At 43.7% G+C, this 25,175-nt stretch overlaps 1 protein-coding gene across 2 annotated transcripts in view; it reads right to left on the bottom strand.

Annotated features, from left to right (window-relative positions):
- The window catches only part of LOC124551048 (zinc finger protein 716-like), a 293,881-nt gene that overhangs the window by 83,977 nt on the left and 184,729 nt on the right, over window positions 1–25,175 (bottom strand). The window contains exon 6 of one of the 2 annotated variants that reach the window (XM_047125912.1): window positions 19,704–20,948. The exons of the other annotated variant lie outside the window; for it this stretch is intronic. Coding sequence (XP_046981868.1) covers window positions 20,075–20,948 — 874 coding nt within the window. The 3' untranslated portion in view covers window positions 19,704–20,074. Of the gene's footprint in view, window positions 1–19,703; window positions 20,949–25,175 lie in introns of those variants that run through there. 2 annotated transcript variants of the gene reach the window in all.

Raw genomic sequence — 25,175 nt, 5'->3', positions numbered from 1 at the left:
CACTGAAATGAGGATTGACGCATTGTTGGATGAACCATTCGCAGAAGTGTACCCGTGGAGGCCGATCAGCTGCTGATAGTGCCTGAGCACGCTGTACATGGTACGGAAACAACTGGTTCTCCCGTAGCACTCTCCATACAGTGACGTGGTCAACGTTACCTTGTACAGCAGCAACTTCTTTGACGCTGACATTAGGGTTATCGTCAACTGCACGAAGAATTGCCTCGTCCATTGCAGGTGTCCTCGTCGTTCTAGGTCTTCCCCAGTCGCGAGTCATAGGCTTGAATGTTCCGTGCTCCCTAAGACGCCGATCAATTGCTTCGAACGTCTTCCTGTCGGGACACCTTCGTTCTGGAAATCTGTCTTGATACAAACGTACCGCGCCACCGCTATTGCCCCGTGCTAATCCATACATCAAATGGGCATCTGCCAACTCCGCATTTGTAAACATTGCACTGACTGCAAAACCACGTTCGTTGTGAACACTAACCTGTTGATGCTACGTACTGATGTGCTTGATGCTAGTACTGTAGAGCAATGAGTCGCATGTCAACACAAGCACCGAAGTCAACATTACCTTCCTTCAATGGGGCCAACTGGCGGTGAATCGAGGAAGCACAGTACATACTGTTGTTGTTGTTGTTGTTGTTGTTGTGGTCTTCAGTCCTGAGACTGGTTTGATGCAGCTCTCCATGCTACTCTATCCTGTGCAAGCTTCTTCATCTCCCAGTACCTACTGCAGCCTACATCCTTCTGAATCTGCTTAGTGTATTCATCTCTTGGTCTACCTCTACGATTTTTACCCTCCACACTGCCCTCCAATGCTAAATTTGTGATCCCTTGATGCCTCAAAACATGTCCTACCAACCGATCCCTTCTTCTAGTCAAGTTGTGCCACAAACTTCTTTTCACCCCAATCCTATTCAATACCTCCTCATTAGTTACGTGATCTACCCACCTTATCTTCAGCATTCTTCTATAGCACCACATTTCGAAAGCTTCTATTCTCTTCTTGTCCAAACTAGTTATCGTCCATGTTTCACTTCCATACATGGCTACACTCCATACAAATACTTTCAGAAACGACTTCCTGACACTTAAATCTATACCCGATGTTAACAAATTTCTCTTCTTCAGAAACGATTTCCTTGCCATTGCCAGTCTACATTTTATATCCTCTCTACTTCGACCATCATCAGTTATTTTACTCACTAAATAGCAAAACTCCTTTACTACTTTAAGTGTCTCATTTCCTAATCTAATTCCCTCAGCATCATCCGATTTAATTTGACTACATTCCATTATCCTCGTTTTGCTTTTGTTGATGTTCATCTTATATCCTTCTTTCAAGACACTGTCCATTCCGTTCAACTGCTCTTCCAAGTCCTTTGCTGTCTCTGACAGAATTACAATGTCATCGGCGAACCTCAAAGTTTTTACTTCTTCTCCATGAATTTTAATCCCTACTCCGAATTTTTCTTTTGTTTCCTTTACTGCTTGTTCAATATACAGATTGAATAACATCGGGGAGAGGCTACGACCCTGTCTCACTCCTTTCCCAACCACTGCTTCCCTTTCATGCCCCTCGACTCTTATAACTGCCATCTGGTTTCTGTACAAATTGTAAATAGCCTTTCGCTCCCTGTATTTTACCCCTGCCACCTTCAGAATTTGAAAGAGAGTATTCCAGTTAACATTGTCAAAAGCTTTCTCTAAGTCTACAAATGCTAGAAACGTAGGTTTGCCTTTTCTTAATCTTTCTTCTAAGATAAGTGTAAGGTTAGTATTGCCTCACGTGTTCCAACATTTCTACGGAATCCAAACTGATCTTCCCCGAGGTCAGCTTCTACCAATTTTTCCATTCGTCTGTAAAGAATTCGCGTTAGTATTTTGCAGCTGTGACTTATTAAACTGATAGTTCGGTAATTTTCACATCTGTCAACACCAGCTTTCTTTGGGATTGGAATTATTATATTCTTCTTGAAGTCTGAGGGTATTTCGCCTGTCTCATACATCTTGCTCACCAGATGGTAGAGTTTTGTCATGACTGGCTCTCCCAAGGCCATCAGTAGTTCTAATGGAATGTTGTCTACTCCCGGGGCCTTGTTTCGACTCAGGTCTTTCAGTGCTCTGTCAAACTCTTCACGCAGTATCTTATCTCCCATTTCGTCTTCGTCTACATCCTCTTCCATTTCCATAATATTGTCCTCAAGTACATCGCCCTTGTATAAACCCTCTATATACTCCTTCCACCTTTCTGCCTTCCCTTCTTTGCTTAGAACTGGGTTGCCGTCTGAGCTCTTGATATTCATACAAGTGGTTCTCTTCTCTCTAAAGGTCTCTTTAATTTTCCTGTAGGCAGTATCTGTCTTACCCCTTGTGAGACAAGCCTCTATATCCTTACATTTGTCCTCTAGCCATCCCTGCTTAGCCATTTTGCACTTCCTGTCAATCTAATTATTGAGACGTTTGTATTCCTTTTTGCCTACTTCATGCACTGCATTTTTATATTTTCCCCTTTCATGAATTAAATTCAATATTTCTTCTGTTACCCAAGGATTTCTATTAGCCCTCGCCTTTTTACCTACTTGATCGTCTGCTGCCTTCACTACTTCATCCCTCAGAGCTACCCATTCTTCTTCTACTGTATTTCTTTCCCCCATTCCTGTCAATTGTTCCCTTATGCTCTCCCTGAAACTCTCTACAACCTCTGGTTCTTTCAGTTTATCCAGGTCCCATCTCCTTAAATTCCGACCTTTTTGCAATTTCTTCAGATTCAACCTGCAGTTCATAACCAATAGATTGTGGTCAGAATCCACATCTGCCCCTGGAAATGTCTTACAATTTAAAACCTGGTTCCTAAATCTCTATCTTACCATTATACAATCTATCTGATACCTTTTAGTATCTCCAGGATTCTTCCAGGTATACAACCTTCTTTTATGATTCTTGAACCAAGTGTTAGCTATGATTAGGTTAAGCTCTGTGCAAAATTCTACAATGCGGCTTCCTCTTCCATTTCTTCCCCCCAATCCATATTCACCTACTATGTTTCCTTCTCTCCCTTTTCCTACTGACGAATTCCAGTCACCCATGACTATTAAATTTTCGTCTCCCTTCACCACCTGAATAATTTCTTTTATCTCGTCATACATTTCTTCAATTTCTTCATCATCTGCAGAGCTAGTTGGGATATAAACTTGTACTACTGTATTAGGCATGGGCTTTGTGTCTATCCTGGCCACAATAATGCGTTCACTATGCTGCTTGTAGTAGGTAACCCGCACTCCTATTTTTTTATTCATTATGAAACCTACTCCTGCATTACCCCTATTTGATTTTGTATTTATAACCCTGTATTCACCTGACCAAAAGTCTTGTTCCTCCTGCCACCGAACTTCACTAATTCCCACTATATCTAACTTTAACCTATCCATTTCCCTTTTTAAATTTTCTAACTACCTGCCCGATTAAGGGATCTGACATTCCACGCTCCGATCCGTAGAACGCCAGTTTTCTTTCTCCTGATAATGACGTCTCCTTGAGTAGTCCCCGCCCGGAGATCTGAATGGGGGACTATTTTACCTCCGGAATATTTTATCCAAGAGGACACCATCATCATTTAATCATACAGTAAAGCTGCATGTCCTCGGGAAAAATTACGGCTGTAGTTTCCCCTTGCTTTCAGCCGTTCGCAGTACCAGCACAGCAAGGTTGTTTTGGTTAATGTTACAAGGCCAGATCAGTCAATCATCCAGAGTGTTGCCCCTGCAACTACTGAAAAGGCTGCTGCCCCTCTTCAGGAACCACACGTTTGTCTGGCCTCTCAACAGATACCCCTCCGTTGTGGTTGCACCTACGGTACGGCCATCTGTATCGCTGAGGCACGCAAGCCTCCCCACCGACGGCAAGGTCCATGGTTCATACTGACGAAACTAAAATGAGCTCTAACATGGAAATTAAGCGTTTCCGGACACATGTCCACATAACATCTTTTCTTTATTTGTGTGTGAGGAATGTTTCCTGAAAGTTTGGCCGTACCTTTTTGTAACACCCTGTATAAGACAAAAAGTGTCTGGCGCAGTTGTTAGATCCGTTACTGCTGCTATAATGTCAGGTTATCAAGATTTAAGTGAGTTTGAACGTGGTGTTGCCGGGCACTGTGGCCGAGCGGTTCTAGGCGCTTCAGTCCGGAACTGCGCTGCTGCTACGGTCGTAGGTTCGAATCCTGCCTCGGGCATGGGTGTTTGTGATGTCCTTAGGTTAGTTAGGTTTAAATAGTTCTAAGTCTAGGAGATTGGTGACCTCAGATGGGAAGTCTCATAGTGCTTACAGCCATCTGAACATTTTTTTTTTTGGAACCAAAATTACTAATGTTGTGTAGGTCCACAGATCACCATTTTTAAACTACGGAAACATGGCGCCACGCGCTCCGATTGGCCTTGTGATTGGCCTGTTGCGGTTCGTCGGTTGACGGGCCATGGTTGTCGGTTCACACTTACAAACGTCCCTCGCCCCGTCTACTGGCCCAACGTGACACGCACACGTGTCGGATGGGTTTTGTTTTTTGCACCTCACGCCAGAGACGTTGACACGTAAGCTTCACTTCGGAGCACACTCACGTAACCTGCGATTTAGTCATACAGTAAACATGGCGGCACAGTATTCGTTTGAAGAAAAACGAGATATGGTTTTTCTTTATGGACTAGCCGACGGTAGTGCGCATGAAGCTCGACGGTTGTATGAGGAACGATACCCAGCAAGAGGCCACCCACACCCGCAAACGTTTACAGCAATTCACCGGCGACTTGGCGAAACAGGCTCTTAAGCGGGATATCACTGAGATGCTGAAAGACTTCGAACACGACGGGATGCTGCATTTGAGGAGATCTCGAGCGCTTCAAGGAAGCACCTGCGACAAGTAATCGAGCAGTTGGACACGACATGGGGGGTGACATGTCGGTTAGTCTGGGAGGTTTTGAGGGCTGACGGCCAGCATTCTTTTAGTTTACAACCTGTCCAAAACGTAAATCCTATGGCGGACTATGAACACAGGCTAGGGTTTTGCCGGTGTTGCACGAGATCCCGACTTCCCCGCGATTGTGTCGTTTACCGACGAGTGCAGCGTCCATCGGGATGGCTTTTACGACACTCGAAACGTTCAATACTGGGCGAGGGGAAATCCTCACGTCACATACGTCCACGGACACCAGGAACGATTTTCTCTTAACATTTGAGCAAGCATTGTGCCTGACCATCTGGTCGGGTCGGTCCATCTACCTCCTCGACTTACCGGGGCAAATTACCTTCACTTTTTACAAGAAACTCTACCTGTCCTGTCCTGTTCCCCTGAACATACAGCTACGCACGTGGTTGCAGCATGATGGGGCGCTCGCACATAACAGTCGTGCTGTGCGTGGATATTTAAATGAACTCTTCAGCAGCCGGGTAAGTGGCAGAGGTGCTGGTAGGACATGGCTCCTGAGAGCACCAGACGTCACGCCACCGGACTAGTTCACCCACCCACAGGCGAACCACCTAGAAACGAGGAGGAATTAATGAATCGCATTCAACATGCCGCCAATCAATGTCAGGAATCTTTGAAAGAGTTCGTCAAAACACCGTTCGACGTTATCAAGCTTGTGTCGCGTCAGAGGATCGGCAGTTCGATCACCTGCCTTAAGTAAACAGTATCTTAGCTACAAAAAAGGCTCTTTTCAGGGCCGACATAATTTGTAAAAGAATTTCTGTACGTGATCTAACAGCTGTTGGCGGGCGGGTTTGTTCCCGGTACGTCTTCTCATGAAACTGCAATGGATGTGTCGGGACCCTAGCGGATTCGCCCCCAGGCCCCCAGAGTGGAAGGCTGGCGCGCTACCTCCGAGCGTGCGGCCCTTCTTGGACACATCGCCATCTCCGGCAGGCAAAGGATTCGCGGCCGTGCGTTGTCCAGATCATCCGGCAACAGGGCCATCCCGCAGCCAGTTGGAGCGCGTAGAGCAAAGTTTGCGTAGTTTAAAAATTGTTTGTTGTCGACCTAGACAACATTAGTAATTTTGGTTCCTACTGGCATCAGGTATCCAGTCCAGGGTTAATATTTCGTGGCACAACTTTTCTCCAAACTGTATACAACATTAAGACGAAATCGTTTCCTTTACACTTTTTCTGGGTTCTTTACTCATCAATCGCAGTTCACCGAAAACACCCTGCGTATCTTAAAATTGTGAAAAAGTTCTCAGAATATTGTACTGAATTTGCAGTCTTTCCGTTTTTACATAATTTTTTCCAGTCCTTTCAAAACCTTCTTTTCAGGCATGTTAAGACCTTCTGTTGCCCATTTTTTGTCGCTGAAGTACCACTCTGGGCATATTTGTATAGCCATGAAGTGTTCCTTACACACAGGCAGCGGTTCACAGTTTAACTGATGAAACAATGCTGCCTAAGAAGATAGTTTGGTGACCTACCAACCCTTGTGATGACCCTAGAACCCTTGCCACATGTTCACTACGTCTGTTAGAACTACAGTTACGCCTCAGAGTGGATATTATGTGAGAAACTCTGCACCTTGGTAACGGATAATTAGTAAATGTCTGAAGATGGTCTTGTAAGCCGAAAACTGGTTAACAATAAAAGTAATATTGTAGAACAAAAGCAACTGGTGCTTTTCATTTATTATATTGGAAAAAATTTTAAGTTCCCAGCCAACATCATCTTAAGAACCAGTGGTAAAAATTTCGCTGATTTGCATGAATAAAAGGGATAGAAGTGACCATACCCATAATTATCACTTTTGGTACCCAAAAATCATAACTTTTTGGGTATATCTTGATAACAGATATAGATTTTTGAAAAAGGGGGAATGCCATTTCTAGATGAAAGCGTAAAGAATGAACAGTTAAAAATTTGTGTCATTTGCTAAGGTTAATTTCTTTAAATAAATGCGGACCAAGGTGCAAAAACGGCTACAAACCTATTTTTGCGGTTTTTTTTTCTGCGGAAGTATGCTAATTTTGAATCTCTGTAACATATAATTATATCGGAATAAGTTTCGAAGTTCCTTGAGAATGTCGTCTTAAGAAGATACGGTAAAAACTTCAACGATCTGCGACGATGAGAAATTGTAGAAGTAGCCACGCCCACAATTGGTACTTTCGGTACCCAAAATTCATTGTTAGAGCGCCGTGAGCTCAGGGGTTGTAACATGTCAGAGCTGCGAGAGGTGTGGTTGTGGGGGCAGCGGCGACTCGCGCCAAAGCGTGCAGAGCAACTCCGGCAACTGTGTCACTGACTTTATTGCATCAATGGGACACAGACGGCCTTTCGCTGACCCCGGTGAAAGCGCCGCGCACGTGGGTCAGCGCCAATGGCAGTGCTGGAATTAGCAGTGTCGGCGTCCAGTCGGCCGACCTCGCTTACGGCACAGCCACGCGGCCACCGCACGGGTTCGCTGCACCGGAAGCCCGCGACACGGCTGACTGCTCTCTCAAGAGGAACTCGTGGACCCCATGTAGAGCGCCAAGGGGAAACAGCCGTGGAGGTAAAAATAAGAGCAGTTGTCATGACGTCACAAACTTGAAGCCGACCCAAGTGAAGATCCGCCGTGTTAGCTACCCCAAAACATTCGCTTCTGGTGGTTTGATTCCGTGTAGTCGTGAAGTGTTTTGATAAAAAATGCCGGCTTGCGTCGCTTACGGGTGTACTAATCGTTCTGATCGTAGTCGAAAATTTAAACAAATCACATTTCATTCGTAAGTGGACATATTTAAGAGCTATTTTCTTATACTTTCAGGAAACATTCCTCACACACAAATAAAGAAAAGATGTTATGTGGACATGTGTCCAGAAACGCTTAATTTCCATGTTCGAGCTCATTTTAGTTTCGTCAGTATGTACTGTACTTCTTCGATTCACCGCCATGATTTCATACGGGATACTCTACCTGTGCTGCTAGAACATGTGCCTTTACAAGTACGACACAACATGTGGTTCATGCACGATGGAGCTCCTGCACATTTCAGTCGAAGTGTTCGTACGCTTCTCAACAGATTCGGTGACCGATGGATTGGTAGAGGCGGACCAATTCCGTGGCCTTCACGCTCTCCTGACCTCAACCCTCTTGACTTTCATTTATGGGGGCATTTGAAAGCTCTTGTCTACGCAACCCCGGTGCCAAATGTAGAGACTCTTCGTGCTCGTATTGTGGACGGCTGTGATACAATACGCCATTCTCCAGGGCTGCATCAGCGCATCAGGGATTCCGTGCGGCGGAGGGTGGATGGATGTATCCTCGGTAACGGAGGACATTTTGAACATTTCCTGTAACAAAGTGTTTGAAGTCACGCTGGTACGTTCTGTTGCTTTGTGTTTCCATTCCATGATTAATGTGATTTGAAGAGAAGTAATAAAATGAGCTCTAACATGGAAAGTAAGCGTTTCCGGACACATGTCCACATAACATATTTTCTTTCTTTGTGTGTGAGAAATGTTTCCTGAAAGTTTGGCCGTATCTTTTTGTAACACCCTGTATATACTTGAAATTCTGATGCACTGTAAAGTTTTACAGTAGGGTTCTATTTCTGTATTTGACTTTAGATTTCCTATCAATCCAACGCGAAGAGCTGTCTGGAGGTAAACAAAACCCTTGGTTTTCATTGTTTGGTTATTCCCAAGTAGCTGAAAAGTCCTGGCAAGAAATACCCTGGAAATAGGGGCTAATGTTTTAAACTACAATAATTTAATATAAAAGTAATGTAAATACATGTAGTTAATTAAATCTTCAGTCAAATCTGTGGAACACATGTTACAGTGGTTAAATTATGAGTACTTAAAGGGTTACATATTTGTTAAAGTAAAGTTCCCTATCTATGTCCAGGCTACTTAGGTCATTACAGTAATCACTGTGCTGTCGTGTTACCCTGTAAACTGCTGTTATTCGCCACACTGAATGTCACGTGGTAGGTACAATTTAAAAACAAAGCAGATGTGCAAACTGTAATGGGCCTGACAATCTTAAATTCAGTTCTTTTCCTTCGTAATTTAACGAACGTTTCACTTTGTTGACATGACAGCTGGCTTGTTTATATCATCCCTGCATACGTCTATGAGGTACCAATGCAAACAATGTAAATTTCTTGTACACTTGAACATTTAAAATTTGCATTTGACTTGAAAATGCAACGAATACAAATCGGTGCCTCTAAACTATCAATCATTGCTTTTGGTGTTCTGGCTTTATCAATTATCTACACAAACACAATGAAAGTGAATAGGAATGGATTATGAAAGCACGCTTTTCATAGCACATACTTCTCGATTATTCGAAGTGTGTAAACAAAAAGGAATAACAGTAGTGAGGCCAGAAGGGTTATATTTTCGTGTCGTATTACTGTATCGAATACGCATTTCACACCAGAAAAACCCTTGAAGTTGCGTTCCTTATGCTGTGTTGTTCACTAAAACAGTGTAACATTTACTATATAAAACGAATATCGCGTGCACACGACGCAAATAACGAACAAGAAGCAATTGTAAACACTCGTGTGCTAATGTTTTGGGGGATCCAAGATGGCGGCAGGCCCCGCCCACTGGCTTCAAAACAACGTACAGCGCAAGTCTGTAGCGCCACCTGCCCTTATTCTACCTCGATGGAAACAGCTGCCCGCCGTCGTCGCAGCCAGCCTTAGGCCGGTATTACACTATCAAATTTCTTTGTCAAAGATTTGATCAAAGATGTGATCCAATATTCCGTCCAATATATTGGACAAAGATCTTTGACGTAGCGCTACGAGGGGTATTACACTGTCATCAAATTTTTCGTCAAAGTTCAAGATGGCTGACAACAACTTGTTATTATCCGCAGCAGTTCTACGTACTCCAATTGCATTTTGTGCACATGCGGAAAAGAAGTGGGGGGAGAAAATGGAACCATACATACGAGGTTGACAGTCTTAAATGTCCTGGGATTACAACTTGATAATAAATTCAGTTGGGAGGAGCACACCACAGAACTGCAGAACGCCTTAACAAATCTGTATTTGCAATTCGAGTGTTAGCAGACATAGCCAACATAAAAATGAAAAAGCTTGCATACTTTCATTGTCATATGGGATAATATTTTGGGGTAAATCTTGAAGTCAAACAAAAGTTTCCAAGGTCCAAAAGCGTGTAATACGTATTATTTGTGGAGTAAATTCACGGACCTCCTGCAGAAACCTCTTCAAAGAACTGGGTACTTCAGATTCTTGCATTGGTACGGGGGAAAATAAGAAAGAAAATGAAACTGTTGGCGGGCCAGAAGTACAGTGAGACTGTCGTTTGGACGTACGAGATTTGCAGGTTAGCTTTTTTGTTTTGTATTTCATGCCTAGATACTTCCGTAGAGATATTGTTGCATGTGGATCATTATATGTAATGATTATTACAATACATGCAACGATATGTTTGTACAGTTATCTAGGCATGAGAAACAAACAAAAAAAACTATAACTCTCGTAGGCCCAAATGACAGTCTCACTATACTTCCGGCTCGCAGGTTAACTACTGCCTCTCAGTATATTTACTTCTTAATAAAATTTGTCGTAAATAATATATCTCTTTTTCCAACAAACAACTCAGTTCATACATACAATACCAGGAACAAAAATGATCTGCACAAGGACTTAAAAACACTTACTTCAGTTCAAAAAGGGGTCCACTACTCAGGAACACTCATCTTCAATAATTTGCCAGGAAACATAAAAAATTTAGTTAGAAATAAAGATCAGTTTAAAAGGAGCCTGAAAGACTTACTACTGGCAAACTCCTTCTACTCCATTGGCGAAATTTTTAATAGAAACAAATGATGTATTTATTCATACTATTAGTATTTTTATTTCAGCTTAAAAAAAATCGACATGTTCCACATCCACGAGGATCTTCTCAGCACGGATCTATGGAACGAAAAACTAATCTAATCTGGGTGAAGTATTCAACAAAACTTGTTACGTGAGCTTACAGTGGAAGACGTCAAGTCGTACATCAATTACTTAAGAATGGATGAGCATACATTTCTGTATGTGCTCAATGAAGTGTATCCTCATATCACAAAGCACAATTTTCACTTAAGAACTGCTACATCTTCAGAAGACAGGCTCACTATAACACTCCGATTCCTTGCTACAGGAGAGGGTTATGTTATGTTAGGTTAGGTCAGGTCAGGTTAGGTCTCCAATCTTCTTAATCTATTTTTTATTCAGGGTGCCTCACGTTGTAAAGCGCCTGATAAGCTTCAGACATCTCTATTAATTCTGTAGTTGTCGGCACACACCAATTGTATTTACCGGCAATGGTTATAAAAACACTACAGACGACAGAACGCTGCAGCGATGCTAGCGCTCCGCGTGGTAACATATCGCATTGCAGTGAACAGAAGACAAGCGATTTCTTTGATCAAATATACGGCCTCGGCCTAGATTTGATCAAATATTGGACGACATTTGTCAAAGATCCCTATTACACTATCAAATATCTTTGACAAAGATATTGGACAAAGATATTGGACAAAGAAATTTGATAGTGTAATACCGGCCTTAGCAGCCCGGCCATTCGCCCAGGGCAGCACGGCTAGCGGCTGTACACAGGGCTGCACTTGCCGACGGCAGCTCGCAGTCCGCCGAAAGAACTCACCCAGAGAAGTCTAACCAGGAGACATCGCGTTTCTTTACCGCTTGAGACGCCAGGTAAGAAATGTTAATATTTATACATATTCATTTATTTGTAGTATGTTAAGTGGAGACTGTTGTATAGATGGAATATTCCTTGAGGTACTAGAAGGTATCAGATACATTATATAATGGTAAGACAGAGATTTAGGAACGAGGTTTTAAATTGTAAGACATTTCCAGGGGCAGATGTGGACTCTGACCACAATCTATTGGTTATGAACTGTAGATTAAAACTGAAGAAACCGCAAAAAGGTGGGAATTTAAGGAGATGGGACCTGGATAAACTGACTAAACCAGAGGTTGCACAGAGTTTCAGGGAGAGCACAAGGGAACAATTGACAGGAATGGGGGAAAGAAGTACAGTAGAAGAAGAATTGGTAGCTCTGAGGGATGACGCAGTGAAGGCAGCAGAGGATCAAGTAGGTAAAAAGACGACGGCTAGTAGAAATCCTTGGGTAACAGAAGATATATTGAATTTAATTGATGAAAGGAGAAACTATAAAAATGCAGTAAATGAAGCAGGCAAAAAGGAATACAAACGTCTCGAAATTGAGAACGACAGGAACTGCAAAATGGCTAACCAGGGATTGCTAGAGGACAAATGTAACGACGTAGAGGCTTATCTCAATAGGGATAAGATAGATACTGCCTACAGGAAAATTAAAGAGAGCTTTGGAGAAAAGAGAACCACTTGCATCAATATCAAGAGCTCAGATGCAAACCCAGTTCTAAGCAAAGAAGGGAAAGCAGAAAGGTGGAAGGAGTATATAGAAGGTCTATACACGGGCGATGTTCTTCAGGACAATATTATGGAAATGGAACGGGATGTAGATGAAGATGAAATGGGAGATATGATACTGCGTGAGGAGTTTGACAGAGCACTGAAAGACTAAAGTCGAAACAAGGACTCCGGAGTAGACAACATTCCATTAGAACTACTGACGGCCTTGGGAGAGCCAGTCCTGACAAAACTCTACCATCTGGTGAGCAAGATGTATGGGATAGACGAAATACCCTCAGACTTCAAGAAGACTATAATAATTCCCATCCCAAAGAAAGCAGGTGTTGACAATGTGAAAATTACCGAACTATCAGTTTAATAAGTCACAGCTGCAAAATACTAACGCGAATTCTTTACAGACGAATGGAAAAACTGGTAGAAGCCGACCTCGGGGAAGATCAGTTTGGATTCCGTAGAAATGTTGGAACACGTCAGGCAATACTGACCTTACCACTTATCTTAGAATAAATATTAAGGAAACGCAAACCTACGTTTCTAGCATTTGTAGACTTAGAGAAAGCATATTGCAATGTTGACTGGAACACTCTCTTTCAAATTCTGAAGGTGGCAAGGGTAGAACACAGGGGGCGAAAGGCTATTTACAATTTGTACAGAAACCAGATGGCAGTTATAAGATTCGAGAAACATGAAAGGGATGCAGTGTTTGGGAAGGGAGTGAGACAGGGTTGTAGCCTCTCCCCGATGTATTCAATCTGTATATTGAACAAGCAGTAAACGACACGAAAGAAAAGTTCGGAGTAGGTATTAAAATCCATGGAGAAGAAATAAAAACTTTGAGGTTCGCCGATGACATTGCAATTCTGTCAGAGACAGCAAAGGCCTTGGAAGAGTAGTTGAACGGAATGGATAGTGTCTTGACAGGAGGATATAAGGTGAACGTCAACAAAAGCAAAACGAGGATAATGGAATGTAGTCGAATTAAGTCGGGTGATGCTGAGGGTATTAGATTAGTAAATGAGACACTTAAAGCAGTAAAGGAGTTTTGCTATTGGGGGAGCAAAATAACTGATGATAGTCGAAGTAGAGAGGATATAAAATGTAGACTGGCAATGGCAAGGAAAGCGTTTGTGAAGAAGAGAAATTTCTTAACATCGAGTATAGTTTTAAGTGTCAGGAAGTCGTTTCTGAAAGTATTTGTATGGAGTGTAGCCATGTATGGAAGTGAAACGTGGACGATAAATAGTTTAGACAAGAAGAGAATAGAAGCTTTCCAAATGTGGTGCTACAGAAGAATGCTGAAGATTAGGTATTGAACAGAATTGGGGAGAAGAGGAGCTTGTGGCACAACTTTACTAGGAGAAGGGATCGGTTCGTAGGACATGTTCTGAGGCATCAACGGGTCACCAATTTAGTACTGGAGGGCAGCGTGAAAGGTAAAAATCGTAGAGGGAGACCAAGAGATGAATACACTAAGCAGATTCAGACGGATGTAGGCTGCAGTAGGTACTGGGAGATGAAGAAGCTTGCTCAGGATAGAGTAGCATGGAGAGCTGCATCAAACCAGTCTCAGGACTGAAAACTACAACAACAACAACAATCAGGAAACCTTGCGTTTCTTTATCGCTTGAGCGATGCCGGGTAAGAAATGTTAATATTTATATATATTTATTTACGTATTTGCAGTATGTTAAGTGGAGACTTGTTATTTAAAAAGATTTTGTTCCTTTTCTTTCATCGACAGTTGAAACAGACATGGGGTGATGGAGTTATGGATGTGTCGAAAGTGCGTTCGTGGGTGCGACAGTTTAATGAAGGCAGAACATCGTGTGACAACAAACCGAAACAACCTCGGGCTGACACAAGCCGGTCTGCCGACTTGATCGAGAAAGTGGAGAGAATTGTTTTGGGGGATCGCCGAATGACTGTTGAACAGATCGCCTCCAGAGTTGGCATTTCTGTGGGTTCTGTGCACACAATCCTGCACGACGACCTGAAAATGCGAAAAGTGTCATCCAGGTGGGTGCCAAGAATGCTGACGGACAACCACATGGCTGCCCGTGTGGCATGTTGCCAAGCAATGTTGACGAGCGACGACAGCAGGAATGGAACTTTCTTTTCGTCGGTTGTGACAATGGATGAGACGTGGATGCCATTTTTCAATCCAGAAACAAAGCGCCAGTCAGCTCAATAGAAGCACACAGATTCACCGACACCAAAAAAATTTCGGGTAACCGCCAGTACTGAAAAAATGATGGTGTCCGTGTTCTGGGACAGCGAGGGCGTAATCATTACCCATTGCGTTCCAAAGGGCACTACGGTAACAGGTGCATCTTACGAAATGTTTTGAAGAACAAATTCCTTCCTGCATTGCAACAAAAACGTCCAGGAAGGGCTGCGCGTGTGCTGTTTCACCAAGACAACGCACCCGCACATCGAGCTAACGTTACGCAACAGTTTTTTCGTGATAACAACTTTGAAGTGATTCCTCATGCTCCCTTCTCACCTGACCTGGCTCCTAGTGACTTTTGGCTTTTTCCAACAATGAAAGACACTCTCCGTGGCAGCACATTCACCAGCCGTGCTGATATTGCCTCGGCGATTTTCCAGTGGTCAAAACAGACTCCTAAAGAATCCTTCGCCGCTGCCATGGAATCATGGCGTCAGCGTTGTGAAAAATGTGTACGTCTGCAGGGCGATTACGTCAAGAAGTAACGCCAGTTTCATCGATTTCAGGTGAGTAGTTAATTAGAAAAAAAATCGGAGTCCTTAGAACTTGAATGCACCTCGTATGTACGTTTAAGTTGGGCACTACAGCAACGACAAAAGAAGAGAGTTACAAAAATACTTGCAATTGCAAAGGAGACGACTTACCTTACTCGTCGTCGGTGTTGTCGTCGTGTGAAAGTCCATTACGGTGGCGTGGATGGATAATTTGGAAGAGACGGATCATGTATTCTTCCTGATACTCGTTCTTTTTTCGCACTGTCCGCAATGAAATTGTAACGGTATTTCAGCGTCGAAACTGTTCTTACGAAGTTTTACGTATTTCGCACCACCGCAGTCTACACAGTCCCTTCTTTTCTCATCCGGTAGTACTCAATATTTGCTACAAAAAGTCGAACAATTTTCTACCCTGCATAAACATGGAATCAGATTCTTACATGTGAGAGAATCCGTCGAAGAAACGTCAAGAACACTGTGGTGTCACCGCCAGACACCAATCTGCTACGGTGCTGTCACCGCCAGACACCACACTTGCTAGGTGATAGCCTTTAAATCGGCCGCGGTCCGTTAGTATACGTCGGACCCGCGTGTCGCTACTGTCAATGATTGCAGACCGAGCGCCGCCACACGGCTGGTCTAGTCTAGAGAGACTCCCTAGCACTCGCCCCAGTTGTACAGCCGACTTTGCTAGCGATGGTTCACTGAATATATACGCTCTCATTTGCAGAGACGACAGTTTAGAATAGTCTTCAGCTACGTCATTTGCTACGACCTAGCAAGGCGCCATATTCAGTTACTATAATCTGAACAGATAATATTGTGAATCATGTACCATCAAGAGCGACGTTCATCATTAATTACGTCCGCTTTCTGAATTCTCATTCCTTGTCATGTTCCAGACCTCACGTCAGTATAGTTCTTCCCTCTTCACGCCAGCCTGCGTGAGCTAAAACGCGTGCATTCCGGCCTCCAATCGTAACACGGTGTTGGCTCTTCTGTTAACACAAAAAAACACCACACATCCCACTCACTGACGACATAAATCGTTTGGGTTTCCCTAGCAACTCACAAATAATTCGCGGAGGTATGTAATTTAGAGCAAGTAAGGGAACAACGGAAAACAGATAAAAATGACGATCACAACGCCCACCATCGGGGTCGCATGATCGAATTCTATCACAGGTTCGATGTGTATCGTTTGGGCCCCGCGACTTCGATAGGCAATCATTCTTGCAAATTACCGGATAAAGTTTGTAATTGGATGTCAATTGGTTATCAACTGTTAAATAAACTTCGAGTTGGATGTTGGGACAGTCAGTTGACTCTGTTGTTACGACATGCATCGTAAATATTACTTATGTGTGAGATTTGCAAGTTTTATTAAAATTCGGAGTTCTTGAAGATGTTCTGGTAGGGTTTTGTCGAGTGTGTGGACGATCTTCAATGGTTGACTCGTTTGAAGTTTTATTGGTGAGAGGTCCACACGTATCGATATTTTGGAAATAATCGATACTGTGAAGTGTGTTAGGGTTTTATTTTGAAACTTTATCGGCGATTGTGGACGGGAGGATCGGTTTTAAAGTGGAATATTTCGTTGAATGAGAACAGGATTGATTCTTTAGTGACATTAATTAATTATTTAAGGAAAACTCATGAGGATCTCAATTTATTCTGGCAAAGATATCAAGCAGCGTCAGACCGCACAACGAATATATAGAAACTCTGTGACTTTGTTGAACTGTCAAAAAAAATTTTTATACGATAAAACTTGTCTACAACAGGGACTGATGAATTTTGCTGTGTCTATCCTTATCTGCTAGGTTGAATCTGCTACAGCTTAATGTTTTTCTTTATGGATTTTTCAAGTAACTGGGAAAAGAACTTACGAGGTGCATTCAAGTTCTAAGACCTCTGATTTTTTTTCTCCGGACTGGAAAGAGATAGAAACATGCGCATTGTTTTAAAATGAGGCCGCGTTCATTGTCAATACGTCCCAGAGATGGCAGCATCATAAGGCAGATGGAATTTTATCGCCAGTGGCGAGAATGAGAACTGTTTTAAGTACTTAAAATGGCGACGTTTTACTTACTTGAACAGCGTGCAATCATTCGTTTTCTGAATTTGCGTGGTGTGAAACCAATTGAAATTCATCGACAGTTGAAACAGACATGTGGTGATGGAGTTATGGATGTGTCGAAAGTGCGTTCGTGGGTGCGACAGTATAATGAAGGCAGAACATCGTGTGACAACAAACCGAAACAACCTCGGGCTCACACAAGCCGGTCTGCCGACTTGATTGAGAAAGTGGAGAGAATTGTTTTGGGGGATCGCCGAATGACTGTTGAACAGATCACCTCCAGAGTTGGCATTTCTGTGGGTTCTGTGCACACAATCCTGCACGACGACCTGAAAATGCGAAAAGTGTCATCCAGGTGGGTGCCAAGAATGCTGACGGACAACCACATGGCTGCCCGTGTGGCATGTTGGCAAGCAATGTTGACGTGCAACGACAGCAGGAATGGGACTTTCTTTTCGTCGGTTGTGACAATGGATGAGACGTGGATGCCATTTTTCAATCCAGAAACAAAGCGCCAGTCAGCTCAATGGAAGCACACAGATTCACCGACACCAAAAAAATTTCGGGTAACCGCCAGTGCTGAAAAATTGATGGTGTCCGTGTTCTGGGACAGCGAGGGCGTAATCATTACCCATTGCATTCCAAAGGGCACTACGGTAACAGGTGCATCCTACGAAAATGTTTCGAAGAACAAATTCCTTCCTGCATTGCAACAAAAACCTCCGGGAAGGGCTGCGCGTGTGCTGTTTCACCAAGACAACGCACCCGCACATCGAGCTAACGTTACGCAACAGTTTTTTCGTGATAACAACTTTGAAGTGATTCCTCATGCTCTCTACTCACCTGACCTGGCTCCTAGTGACTTTTGGCTTTTTCCAACAATGAAAGACATCTCCGTGGCCGCACATTCACCAGCCGTGCTGCTGTTGCCTCAGCGATTTTCCAGTGGTCAAAACAGACTCCTAAAGAAGCCTTCGCCGCTTGCATCGAGACGTTGCTACGAGACGACGACGCTACTCGGCTGACAACCCATGAAGACGTCATATAAGAAATTTTAGTTATTTAGTTTTACATCTTGCAGCACTGATTTGTCCTTTATTATTACGGAAAGACAAGTTTGATACTATTAATTATGAACGATGCATAGAAGGGCAATCTGACACGGTACGGTTTTGTCTGTGACAAATATTTCATAAGTTTTATCACATTGCACTTTTGTGACCGAAGCAAGCTCCAATGAATATACAGAGTGAGCCAAAAAGGACGCTACAACTTTGCAACGATGTACAAATTTATTGACATAATTTATAGAATCGGTAAGTTTGTCAAGTGTCATTTTGGTTCGATGTGACTACTGTTTGTGATGCAGCAAACATTTCACCAGTAATCAGTTTTTTCCCACACTCGTTGCAGCACTTCTGGGTTTACAGTTATGAAATTACGATATTCAGTCACGTAATACAGTAATGATAAGTAGGTGTAACTTGTGCAACAGCAGTGTAGACTCGATTTTTCAGACTGGCTAAATTGTTCGGTAAGGGGGGGACACACACACGGTCTTTGATGAAACCCCAGAGGAAGAAATCCAGTGATGTCTAGTCTGGGGAGCGAGGTGGCCATGCTATTGGCCCTTCACGTCCATTCAACCGACCTGGGAAGCGTTTATCGACAAAACCTCCAACATCCGTGAGCAAATGCGGTGATGCATCGTCTTGTTGGTAGTAAACCATCCCATCTCGGTCATCTTCATCGATATGTGGAATTAAAAAGTTTTCAAGCATATACAGGTACACAACAGCAGTGAAAGCTTTCTTCATGAAGAAAAAAACGGGCGTGCACTTTCAATTTGTTAAGGGCACAAAACACATTGGCTTTGGGGCGGTCACAAACGTGTTTCAGGGTTGCATGAGGATTTTCGCTGCCCCATATTCAGCAGTTGTGGGCGTTCACCACGCCACTGATATGAAACTAAAACGTACCGGTGAAAGTAGCCATCTCAACAGTACACTACGCTGGCGCTCCTTGTGGCAGAATGAGGTACTGATGCACTACATGAAACAAACTTGAGGTTGTTTGCTACAAAATGACACATCTACCGAAAATGGCTCTGAGCACTATGGGACTTAACATCAATGGTCATCAGTCCCCTAGAACTTAGAACTACTTAAACCTAACTAACCTAAGGACATCACACAACACCCAGCCATCACGAGGCAGAGAAAATCCCTGACCCCGCCGGGAATCGAACCCGAGAACCCGGGCGTGGGAAGCGAGAACGCTACCGCACGACCACGAGATGCGGGCACACATCTACCGATTCTCTAAGTTATCTCAATACATTTCTGTATCATTACTTCGTTGTAAATTCCTTTTTCACTCACCTTGTAGTAACCATATTATAAATACCTCTTTTTATCAAGAATACACTTTTATTATTTCTGGGTTTACAGTTCTGAAATTAAGATATTCAGTCACATAATACAGTAATGATAAATAGGAGTCAGAGCCAACAGTAATTTTATGGAACGTCTGTCAGGACGACTGTGTTTTCGTCCTGATCACTAGTGCAGATACAAATATACTCATCACACACACTAATAGGGATTGTGTTTTTGCGACAATTGTAACTTCATTTCCTTGGTGGTGATGGCCAGTCGTGACAGGTAACAAGTAACTTTAACAGCTCCAATGTTTCAGAAAAGGCATGACATGTATAAACAGGAGTCATAAGACATGTCTTAGATGTGAGACTTCTTGTTTGTCATAATGCAATGTCTGTTCATTAACCTCTTATGGCCCATGTCACATCAAAAAGGGGATTCGTCCGAGTTACTGTGGTCGCCGTAGTACCGAACTTACGGCGAACGTATTGTGGCAGACGCAACAGTTCAATGGACGTTCGCCAGTGTGCAGGCGTAGGTGGTTGTTCAAGCCGCTAGGAAACAAGAATTTCTTGTGACAAAAGTTGCAACTGAACGCCTGCGATTGGATTTTAAGGTGGCACTTTTCCATGGATATTTTGAGACATGTGTCACAGGTGAACTGATGTAAGCCGTTGTGCACTCGCGAATGTTTCTTCAGACAGCTGTTTCTAATGAATTTCTTGTGGCACACTTCGCAGGAGTAAGGACGTTCGCCTGTATGCAGACGCGTGTGCAGCTTCAGGACGCTGCTGGTTCTGAATGTCTTCAGACACACACCACAACTATATGGGCGTTCGCCAGTGGGCACTCGCGAATGACTCCACAGTGTGCCCTGGCTCCTGAACGCCTTGTGACACACTTCACACGTGTACGGACATTCACCCGTGTGCTGACGTGATGGTGCTCTCAGGGCGCCGCTGGTTGCGAACGCCTTCTGACACACATCGCAACGCTGCGGGCGTTCGCCACTGTGCAGACGGAAGTGGACCTTCAAGGTGGAACTCCTTTTGAATGTTTTGTGACATACACTACATAAATGCTTAAATTCATGTGTGTCCATATGTTTGTGTTCCCTCATGCCCTGCAAGTGTGCAAATGTCTTCTTGCAGATTGTGCAGCTGTACACAAGACATCGTGTACCAGTTTTGTGCGTGGAGAATGCTGCCGCCTTAGTTTTGCACTGTACGATGTTGGCTTTTCCTGCAGCTAGTCCAGCTCTGGTATCCAAACCGTCACTGCCATCGGCGCTGTAGTCGTCCTCCTCTCCAATGGGGATCATACTGCAGAATTGCGCAAAAAACTGTATCATAAAAGTTTGTCATAACAGTGAAAAATCACAAAAGAATAATTATATTAAAATGCGCTGCATCCCTAAATGTCTTATATGAGCCCTCATGAATTCACAGCGTATTACAGGGTTGCAGAGAAGATTACAAATACGGAGCATAATGCATTGATACCACAAATATTTGCACCTTTTCTGTTTGAGATGAGTTTGTACAAACGTCTCCGAATATTCACAATAGTTATACGAAATCACACGCAGTGATAGCGACGTTATTGCAATGTCAAACGTAAGGAAAATATGAACCACCATTGCTTCTCTATCAGATGTACTAAATTTGTCAAATGTAGCTGTAGAACTCCAATATTTCCTATTTCAACTGGTCTTCACAAATCCCTTCCGTTCAAACTAGGAGGTAGTGTTGGTACGTGTTAGGACAGTTCCGATGGCCTTCTTATTACCCAGAAGTCTCTCGTCACAGAAATAAGTGAGTGACACTGCTTGTCTACAGCAGTTGCCACCTCGTCTGTTGAGAAGTGGGAAAGTGTGCTGTATATACTCATGCTCAGAAGGGTTTACAATTTAGTTTCCAGCTGGTAGTTGTCTTTAGGGAATCGCTCAGCTGAAGTGAATCTCAGGCGTCGTCGTTTCCAGGAGCGACAGCGTGGTTCCTGACTTGGGAGGTGGTCGCATAGGGAGTCAGCAGAGTGTGTGTGTGTGTGCAAACTGCAAGGCCGAGACCAGCACTTGCGCACCAAGGGAATGGCAGTATCGTGCGTATATATCAAGATTTAGTTTCCTGTTGATGGGGTTAAGTTTTAACAAGTGTGTAGTATCAGGAATTATTCAGAACGAACAATTTTGATTAGAACTGAAACCTCCTGGTAGATTAAAATGTCTGACATATCGGTACTGGATACTGGGAGATTTGCCTTTTCAGGCCAGTGCTCTACTGGCTGGGCTATCCGCGCACGCCCTACCCTCACAGACCTCAGCTCTACTTTTGTTAGTACTTGTGTCCTGCCCCCCAAACGGCACAGAAGCTGTCCCCTACACCTTTCTGGACTAGCACCCCTGGAGCAAAGAATACTGTAGAGAATTCTGCAAAGGCTAAAACGTGGGAGAGAGATAGTCGTAGGATTAGTTCTGTGAGAGTAGTTCATGTTTGGATAACTCAGTCGGTAGCGCATTAGTCCGCAAAATGCAGGTTCAAGTCACTTCAGTGCATTTTCCAATGCAGAGTGCAAACTTATGAGGGTTGTCCTCGATGGTGAGTGTTCATCGGAGGTGAGGGTATCATCTGGAGTGCCCCAGGGAAGTGTAATAGGTCCGCTGTTGTTTTATATCTACATAAATGATATTTTGGATAGGGTGGATAGTAATGTGCGGCTGTTTGCTGATGATGCTGTGGTGTACGGGAAGGTGTCGTCCTTGAGTTACTGTAGGAGGATACAAGATGAGTTGGACAGGGTTTGTGACTGGTGTAAAGAATGGCAGCTAACTCTAAATATAGATAAATGCAAATTAATGCAGATGAATAGGAAAAAGAATCCCGTAATGTTTGAATGCTCCATTAGCAGTGTAGCGCTTGACACAGTCACGTCGATTAAATATTTGGGCGTAACATTGCAGAGCGATATCAAGTGGGACAAGCATGTAATGACAGTTGTGGGGAAGGCGGATAGTCGTCTTCGGTTCATTGGTAGAATTTTGGGAAGATGTGGTTCATCTGTAAAGGAGACCGCTTATAAAACACTAATACGACTTATTCTTGAGTACTGCTCGAGCGTTCGGGATCCCTATCAGGTCGGATTGAGATAGGACATAGAAGCAATTCAGAGGGGGGCTGCTAGATTTTTGTTACTGGTAGGTTTGATCATCACGCCAGTGTTACGGAAATGCTTCAGGAACTCGGGTGGGAGTCTCTAGAGGAAACGAGGCGTTCTTTTCGTGAATCGCTACTGAGGAAATTTAGAGAACCACCATTTGAAGCTGACTGCAGTACAATTTTACTGCCGCCAACTTATATTTCGCGGAAAGACCACAAAGATAAGATAAGAGAGATTAGGGCTCGTACAGAGGCATATAGGCAGTCATTTTTCCCTCGTTCTGTTTGGGAGTGGAACAGGGAGAGAAGATGCTAGTTGTGGTACGAGGTACCCTCCGCCACGCACCGTATGGTGGATTGCGGAGTATGTATGTAGATGTAGAATTATCTGATTATTGTTTATTCACATGTACCACATAGTTGCAACTTAAATGCAGCTACTTATGGACGTCTAGTGTGGCGTGTAATTGCCGTGTGGCAGTGAATCTTAGTAGATGTGCTAAGGTATCAATGCAGAACCGATTTACACTCAAAGAAAATTAGTTCCAATTTTGGCCACCACGTGCAAATGTGGCGCTGTACAACATTGTGTCAACATCTCCAGTGGTCATACCGAACAATTTGTGTAAGCGGCAGTTAATAATAAAATCAACATGTCTTTCTCACTGGTCTGACCTCTTCTGCCTGTGTCTTGCTCATAATCCATTACATATGGAAACATTTCTACACTGAAACGCCAAAGACACTGGTATAGGCATGCATATCCAAATACAGACATATGTAAACAGGCAGAATACGGTGCTCTGGACGGCAACGCCTATATAGGACAACACGTGTCTGGCGCAGTTGTGGGCTACTGCTGCTACAACGGCAGACTATCAAGATTTAAGTGAGTTTGAACGTGGTGTTGCCGGCCACGTTGGCCGAGCGGCTCTAGGCGCTTCAGTCCGGAACTGCGCGACTGCTACGGTCGCAGGTTCGAATCCAGCCTCGGGCATGGATGTGTGTGATGTCCTTAGGTTAGTTAGGTTTAAGTAGTTCTAGGGGACTGATGACCTCAGATGTTAAGTCCCATAGTGCTCAGAGCCATTTGAACCATTTGAACGTGGTGTTATAGTCGGCGCATGAGCTATGGGACACAGCATCTCCGAGGTAACGATTAACTGGGGATTTTCCCGTGCGACGATTTCACGGGTGTAACGCGATATCAGGAATTCGTTAAAATGTCAAATATCCGACATCGCTGCGGCCGGAAAAAGACCCTGAAAGAACGGGACCAACGACGATTCAACAGAGTCGTTCAACGTGACAGAAGTGCAACCTTTCCGCAAATTGCTGCAGGTTTCAATGCTGGACCAACAACAAATGACAGCGTGCAAACCATTCCACGAAACATCGTCGATATGGGCTTTCACAGCGAAGGTTGATGACACACAAGTTTTATGCCTCGCCTGGGCCTGTCAACACAGACATTGGACTGTTGATGACTGGAAACATGTTGCCTGGTCGGACGAGTCTCGTTTCAACTTGTATTGAGCAGATGTACCTGTACGGGTATGGAGACAACTTCAATAACCCATGGACCCTGCAGGGGACTGTTCAAGATGGTGAAAAAAAATGTTCAAATGTGTGTGAAATCTTATGGGGCTTAAATGCTAAGGTCATCAGTCCCTAAGCTTACACACTACTTAAACTAAATAACACACACACACCCATCCCGCGCGGTCAAGCTGGTGAAGGCTTTGTAATGGTGTGGGGAGTGTGCTGTTGGACTGAATCAGAACCCCTGATACATTTACATACGACTCTGATAGGTGAGACATACGTAAGCAACCTGTCTGATGACCTGCATCCATTCATGTCCATTGTGCATTCCGTTGCGCTTGGGCAATTCCAGCAGGAATATTCGACACCCCACACGTCTAGAATCGCCACAGAGTGGCTCCAGGAACACTCTTCTGAGTTTAAACACTTCCACTGGCCACCAAACTGCCCAGACATGAAGATTATTGAGCATATCCGGATTACCTTGCAACGTGCTGTTCATATAGATTTGCACCCCCTCGTACTGTTACGGATTTATGGAGAGCCCTGCGGTATTCGTCGTGTCAGTTCCCTCCAGCACTGCTTCAGACATGTTTTGCAGCACTTCTGCATGCTCAAGGGAGCGCTACACAATATTAGGGAGGTGTACCAGTTTCTTTGGCTCTTCAGTGTGTATGTCTTTCTTATATTCACAGCGCCAGATTTGCTCCTGGTTGCCAAAACTGGAACTAATGTTCTTCCAACATAATTTGGGTCTGTATTAACGCATTAGAATATCTACCAAGTTTGCCTATCATAACTCACATTGGCCCTCTGTGAGCTGCTGTACTTCTGCTATAAGCACCAGGA

The sequence above is a fragment of the Schistocerca americana genome, chromosome 9, assembly GCF_021461395.2.
Source record: "Schistocerca americana isolate TAMUIC-IGC-003095 chromosome 9, iqSchAmer2.1, whole genome shotgun sequence".
NCBI classification, from domain to species: domain Eukaryota; kingdom Metazoa; phylum Arthropoda; class Insecta; order Orthoptera; family Acrididae; genus Schistocerca; species Schistocerca americana.
This window is presented reverse-complemented; position numbering and strand designations above follow the sequence as displayed.